General features: G+C 38.0%; 1 protein-coding gene across 3 annotated transcripts in view; it reads right to left on the bottom strand.

The window, feature by feature from the left end:
* LOC107086056 (CAP-Gly domain-containing linker protein 1-like) overlaps positions 1-7,579 on the bottom strand; it is a 69,526-nt gene that overhangs the window by 43,575 nt on the left and 18,372 nt on the right. For 2 of the 3 annotated variants that reach the window (XM_015376793.1, XM_015376795.1), the window contains 4 exons: positions 2,619-2,780; positions 2,300-2,395; positions 497-554; positions 305-402 (listed from right to left, as the gene is read on the bottom strand). In XM_015376793.1, the coding sequence (XP_015232279.1) occupies positions 305-402; positions 497-554; positions 2,300-2,395; positions 2,619-2,780 (414 nt within the window). Of the gene's footprint in view, positions 1-304; positions 403-496; positions 555-2,299; positions 2,396-2,618; positions 2,847-7,579 lie in introns of all 3 variants that reach the window. The other variant, XM_015376794.1, reaches the window with a different exon arrangement.

The raw sequence follows: 7,579 nt of genomic DNA, 5'->3' as shown, positions 1-7,579 counted from the left end.
GTACTAATTTCTCTGATGCGTGTTAACCCTAGCAATCAGCTCTACCTCTGCATAGAAATGTAGTGAAGGGCTTTAATACACATCCTTAACATTTGTGGCATTAATTGTGGAGCCGATTGGACTCAATGCTGCATGTTATGTTAAATAAAACCAGCACCAAGGTGGGTGATTTATTGGTCATAAAATAATGGCAAAATAGATTAAAAAGTACTTCACTTTGCATGCCCAAATAATTCCTCTAACTTTGATTATTTTGTATATAGCAGAGTTCCCTTTCAGCACCAAGCCCATGCAGGGATCCTACCTTTGTCAGTTGGGACTTCAGATCCGTTTCTCTGCTCTGACTTTCCTGATTCACGCTTTGGATCTCCTTCTTTGTCTGCTCCATAGAATTCTCCAGCTCTGTTGGAAAACAGCAGAACAACAGACAATCATCAATCAAGTCACAAAAAAGTTAATCACATGAGCAGCAGACATAGAGAAGAGGTATCTTTACCTTTCATGGTTTTTATCACGGTTCTGCTCTCCTCCTCAGCAACCTCCAGCTTTTGTCTCTGAAATGCAGAAGCATCAGCATGATTACATGCTAAACATTTACACAGCAGCATTCCTGTACCTTGAGCTAACTGGGGAATAATGACAGGCTCCAGAAAACATGCAAGATTGTGGATAAAATGCCTCTGTTAATGAGGCTACTTTCACAATGCCTGCAAGCAAAACAGCTTATAGTAATAAACGTGAGTCTGGGCAGAGATACAGATTTGGACCCAAGAATAAAAAGACATTTTAATAATAAAATAAAGAAAGTAGAGTCTTAAACTTGTGGATCAGGTTTTTACTTTAACCATATTTTTTGATATATTAACAAAAATGACCATAAATATATCTTGCTTTAATTTTTTTGGGATGATGAACGCCAGATCTCGTTGTTTCTGTGAAAACTCCAATTCCATCAAACTTACAAAAACTAGCAATGCAGCTGCTGTAGCCTCTGCAGAGGACTAGATCTCACTGAGACAAAGGAGGGGGACATATTTTATGAAGCATCAGGATCCTTTAGCCTGCAAAATGAAATGATGAGGCAATGCAAGGCCCGCAACAGCGGTTAGAGCACGCTGGTCAAATGCAGAGGACAAAATTCATTGTTCAGTTCAGTAGCTTTTATTTGTCCCAGTATGGGCAATTTTGTGCAGTGGTAGTACACCTTTCAGACACATGTTCACATTTCACAAATCACAGATAAAAAATAAAAGAAGCACGCATTGGAATGTACAAAGTCAGAAGATATTTGAAAGAACAGTCCCGCTTCGCCCCGCTGCGCTCCAGACCACCTGCACAAAGCAAAGCCTACAGCCTCCACTGTGGCTCCCGTACGCTCCGCTCTGAGTTCCTTGTAGATCGTAGAGGGCATGCACGAGATGATTAAATTCAAAGCAGCAAAACATGCGGAAATGATCCAGGGTTTCCGCGGATCATTACAAAAAATTACAATTCATTATTTTTGGGGGATTTTTTCATTAATTTCATTAATTATTATGGGATTTCGGGGTAACAATCAACAAATAATGATAAATCTAAATGAATTAGAGAAGAAAGTAGTTATAACTATCTAAAACTAAGCTAGAATGAAAAATCAAAAACTTTTATAACCTTGTAAAGAGAACTCAGGGAGTTCCTTGTAAATTCAAGGCCGCATTCATTCCTCTAGAAAATACATGTGATCTGTCTTTGTTTTGTTTCTGAGCAACAACTTTTAGCTTAACTTTGGGTCACAGGACTCATTCAGAGACAGATCTGACCCTCTCCTATAAATAGGTTTTTAAAAGTGCATTGATACGCAACAAGTGCTTTTAATTAACCTGATAAATGATTTAATAATATAACTCAGATCAAGCTGATGCTTGGAGCAAAAGTTTTGCAGTGTTGCTTGAATTTCTTTCCCTGTTCTTGTGGCAATTAATGATTTAGGTCCCTGATCACACGGTGGGGTTTAGTTTCCATGTTTGAACATCTAATGGGATTTATGAGTTTGGATGAGCTGCTCAAACATCCCATTGTCCTGAAATCTACATGGAGTATGACATGCTGCACAATGCTTAAGACTCCTATACATCTCTACATGCAGAACAAGATATCTGCATGTGCAAACAAGACCGGGGCGCTCTAAATTCAAATCATGGCAGAATTACCGCTGTGCATGGAAACATGGACGCCTGTGAGTTATCTTTGGGAGGGGCTGCAGTTTCCTTTGTTTTTTAACAATCGCTATTATCTACAGAGATTCTTCAATTCTTCTTACCAGACTGGAAAGCTGCTGCTCCAAAAAAGCTCTATCTTGATGAGCAGACTGAAGCTCTTTCTGTTTGCTTTCCAGGTCGACGCTCAGCTCGCTGATCTGTTGAGACAAACATCGTAAACATGTATTGGGCCATAATTCATGTTTTATCACAGTACCATTATGTATAGACACAGGAATTTTGTTTATTTACATTAAGGCCTGAAAACAGAGCAGTAAAGTATATGACAGACAACACCTCCAGGTTTATCCCTCCCAGATGCTGTGTTACAAAGCAACTATGTTATGTAAAAAGGTTTCAGCAAATTCTAAGGCCACAGACCTTTTTTTCCTGAGCTTGAACCTGGACCTTGAGGCCACTGATTTGCTGCTGCGACAGCGACACTGCGTCCTCCTTCTGCTGTGATGCCCGCAGCCGGAGCTGGAGGTCCGCCACCTCCCTCTCCAGCTCCATGATCCTGGAGCGCTCAGAAACTGTGGCCACCTGAGGCATACACAGGACAGAGGAGGCGTGAGGGCCCACAGGATGCCCCACAGAAGACATCTTATGCTGCAAAAACAAACATTCGCATGTTTAAATAAATAATTTGTCTAATAAATTAAAGCCTTTAAAATCTACAGCGCCTTGAAAGATATTAATACTGTATATATTGTTATCCTTCACTGCTATGGTACTGCCAACATCACCACATATTATTCTTATATTGTTCAGGGATCTTATGAGACAGATAAACACACATTATTGTAAAACACCAGCTATTCTGAGACGAGTAGAGAACAAATAGCATCGTGGAGACCAAGAGATACAGCAAGCGATTCAGGGAGGAAGCATTTGAGATGGTTGAACATCTTAAAGTTTGAAATATAGGCCGCCTCTTTGAAATTAACGATGTGGCAGAGAGAGACTGATCAGAGAAGCAGCTAAGATGGCCACTGTCACTCAGGGGGGAGCTGTTTAGATCCACAGCTCAGGTGGCAGAAATTTGCAACAGAACAACTTCCCTTTATGAATCTACAAAATAAAAACATGTTCTGATTTAAAACAGAACTGAACTTTTTGGCCAATCAGTACAAAATAAAGGTGGGAAAACGTCCCATCCTCCTGAATGCACCGTCTCCAGAGAGAAGCATGATGGGTGCATTCTTCTGTGAGGATCCTTCTTATTAGCAGTGACTGGGGAGCTGCTGAGAGTGGATGAGAAAATGAAAATAGGAATGTGGAAGGAAAACCTCTTAAAGGCTACAATAGTCTAGGGTGGTGGTCCAGCTTTAAGAGGGAAATAAACCTACCCATACGGCCAGGACCATAATAGCAACATCAGAGTCCAGGGCCGTTTCTCAATATATGTACCTGTGCGTTCTCGTGTGCTCGTGAAACGTCATCACCCTCAGTCCTAGTACTGTTCTAATTCACATGAACAGCAGATCGAGAACGGAGAAAGTCCCCGGATGTTGTTCTCGCCCCTCCCTCTTTACCCAGCATGCATTAGAGCAGACTTGTCCTTTCTTAGACTGACAGCTGTCCCAGCATGCACTGCGGCAGCAGCAGCTTCCAATGGAGCACTCACAGAGCTCAGAGTATTAAATTTAAAGTTCTCTTTTCTGTTGCCGTTGTTCTATAAATGTATGTTTTAAGATCATTTGAGGTGAGAATATTATACTTTAAAGCGTCACTATATGGTCAATTTACCGATTTAATGGATAATTAAAAAAAAACAAATGTCAAAATTTGAGAGGACTGCAGCAACCAGCCGACCTCCGAGGCTAACCGCAGCCAGGGCTAACGTTAGCCCGTCTGCAGCAGCCGTCTTTTGGCATAGCCGTGTGTGAAGGACACTGATGGCGATTTTTTTATTTTATTTTGCAAAATGTTAATTTGATTTGTGTTTATCTGACTGTGTTCATTATTATTACCCCAATAAATGAAAAGAGTCAGAATTTAGTATTATCTAGACTATTAATAACAGGAGGGGAAATGCAGCTCCAAGAGGAGCATGTGATGACGTCATCAGTACACTTCTGTTCCATTTGACCCATTCTGCGTCCTCCCGTTCTCCCCAAGTCCATATTTTATTGTGTTCTTCTCAAGAACATACTTGGCGAGGACATGAGTCCGTACTCTCATTCTTGTGAATTGAGAAACGGCCCAGGTTTTTCTCTGCCAGGTCGTTGGGCTGAATTTTGTCACTGCTACGCTGAAATTAGACCAACTGACTGCCATCTGGGCTGCTTTCTGTCCAGAGCATTTCAGTACAACCGCCCGCTAAACTGAAAGTTGTCAAAATTACACTGAAATCTCCGAACTTTAATTAGAGTAACGGCCATGGAAACTGGGATTTTAAACACAATTACCTCCAAATTTGACATGTATGCAGTGGTGGAAAGTATCAAAGTACATTTAGTTGGTGACTGTACTTAAATACCTTTTTCAGTATCTTCACTTGAGTAATTTTTTTCGGGGGTTACTTATAGTTTCACACCACTAGATTTTAAAGTCCAATATTATACTTTCTACTCTATCTCCATCTCTAGGAAGCTGCTAGTTACTTGTTCATTTTGATGCAGCCTAGCTTTTTTAATCCACTGTTTAGTTTTCCTTCTTGAAATGCAATATCAACATGTAAGCTAGCAGCCCTTAGGACTGAATTTGCACACCACTGTTTTAGAGATTTAAACAACATTCCACAGATATGAGAAACTCAGGGCAGATATTATTGGTAGATTATACGTTTTATTAATGCGTTAGTTGTTCACTAGGCTGACCTTAAAACTCTATTCCATAATGAAAGTTTAACAGAAATCAAGTAACCTTTTTGATTTGTATTTAAATAAGGAATAATAATCAAAATAGTTTTTATGCTGAAGTTCTTTATAGGTGGTTAGGAATTTGCAGCAGGTGGTTCTACGCATCAATACATCAGGTGGTTTCTGAAAGTTACAAGGTTTTTTTAAATTACTCTGAAAATTATACAGAAATGTAATTAGTATATTTTTTGAAATCTTAGATACTTTAAAATGCACCTACTTTTGAATAATTATTTTCAAAAGTGAGTATTTTTTAAAGACCTTTTAAGCACCTTTTTAAGTCCAGATTAAAGACTATTTTTTTTAATACTTAGGACACATTGTTTTATGCTTATGTTTTTAGTATGATTTTTTTTTTTTTTTGCAATGTTTTCATTTTTGTCTGAAGCACTTTGGTCTTCCTGGTGTTTTTTGTAAAGCGCTATATAAATAAACTTTGATTTGATTTATTTCAATACTTTTACTTGAGTAGATTATTGACTGAGTAATTTTTGCTTGTAGTTGAGTAAGATTTGAATACAAGTATCAAGAATTTTACTCAAGTACTACTGTTGATTACTTCACCCACCACCGCATATGTGTGAGATGAACCCAGCAGACTTCAGAATCGACACCCAACAAGCAAGTACACATATGCTAACGTCTCCAACCAGACAGAGAGGAACATTTGGAGGTTCAGAAGGATTCTCAAATGGCTGGTCAGTCGACCTGATGGTCAGAGTAGATTTTTTTCTACCACATGAAACCAGCTGCACGTGGATCAGAGGAGCGTTTCACTGGGTCAGTCTTTCAGTTTGCATATTGAGGGTAGAAATGAACATCGCCTCCCAACACAGAGAAAAGATTGAAAGAAATAGGAAATTATGCAAAGCTGGTAACTACATACCTCAATATCTTCAATTAAAATCATAGTTTACAAAGTTTTAACAGACGGGGTCAATACAAATGCATGCCACACTTGTCAGATTTTTATTTCTAAAAATAATAAAACCAAGAATCATTTTTCTCCTACTGCACAATATTTATCTATCTCATAAAATCCCACAGTGTGAAAAACTCACAGCTATTAATGCTTCTGCATGGCTCTGTATAAGCAGTCTTTTCTGTCTCGTCATACATTAGTCTTCCTGTTCATCCAGCTGTTGTTTCAAAGATGTTTTTTTTTTTTTTTTTAAAGCCAAGAGGCAACTCTAAACTTTTATGAAAAGATCCAGCAAATATGCCAGTAGATACCTTCAAACTATTTTCTGGAAATTAAATCAGCTCAAAAACATCCAAATGGTCAGAAGTGGCTATTTTGATTCTTGCTGTTTTCTTTCGATCTGGAAAGAAATTCAGTCTAGATTTAGCATCTATTTCTCTATAACAACCCAAGGTAATAAAACATCCCAGGGTCCAAGAACCCATCCAGAGGGAGAAATCAAAACTGAGTCCAGATCAAAATAAAAGTACATTTAAATCCATCGCAACACGATGACTGCTTAAAACCTAACCTCAATTCAGTAAAAAAAAAAAAAAAAAAACAGATTGGGAGATAGCCGAACACAGAGTAACCGTCAAAGAGGAAGCTAAGACAGAGAATTTACATGTGAATGACATAACTTCTATAGTTAAAGCTGAATCTGTGAGCAGTTGGCTCAACTGGCATTTACAGGAAAACTAAACGTTTTTTTTCCTATGATAGATTGCCAACATCTCACATTATTGGAGATTCTTCTTCTTCTTCTATCCCCTCACACCACCATCCAGGTGAGGTTTGGAGGACTTGATCCCTTTATTGATTACAGCATCCATTTTCGTTTATCACATATGTTTTTATTTTGGCTTTATGCGTGCTTAACGCTTAATCTTTTTTGACACTTAATCATAGTTTTAAATAACTTAAGTGCGAGAAAGAACATGATAATTTGAAGAACAAAAATGTCTGCTTTTTAAAAAGCGCTGTTAGCCCTGAGCTGAAGGAAAAAGAATAAACTTTCACAGTGTGACAAGAACATCAGGAAGTACAAGAAATACTGCTAGTTTTTTATCTATTATTTTTAGGAAAGCTTTTTTTTAAATGTAGTAACATAATAGCTTAAGAAACATGATCCAAGATTTTTTAAACATGATCCAAGCTTTTTTACTAATTTTAGCCTAACAACCCAGATAAAATGTCACAGATAAATTACATTCAATTAGCTATGTGTATATTAGGTAAAAAAAATAAGTACTGTTTCATTTTTTTCTGTTTAAAAAGAGATTTTCTGAGGTTTAACCATAAAGAAGTTGCCCAGTACATAAAAAACCCAAAACAAATCAACGTTGCCTGTGTTTTGGTATTTTCAGAATAAAATACCACCCTGATCAGAGAACCTATCGGTAAGCAGCGACAGGTCAAAGCTTTTTAAGTATAAAGAATGTCTTCCACATTTATCTTAAAGCTAACAAGTCCCACTTTGTTTTCTTCTTTTTCTCTGTTGCAAAGCCTTCTCCTTA

Source organism: Cyprinodon variegatus, unplaced genomic scaffold (genome assembly GCF_000732505.1).
Source record: "Cyprinodon variegatus isolate N-32 unplaced genomic scaffold, C_variegatus-1.0 Scaffold142, whole genome shotgun sequence".
Classification (NCBI taxonomy): Eukaryota; Metazoa; Chordata; class Actinopteri; order Cyprinodontiformes; family Cyprinodontidae; genus Cyprinodon; species Cyprinodon variegatus.
The sequence above is the reverse complement of the archived record's forward strand: the minus strand, read 5'-3'. Positions and strand labels throughout refer to the sequence as shown.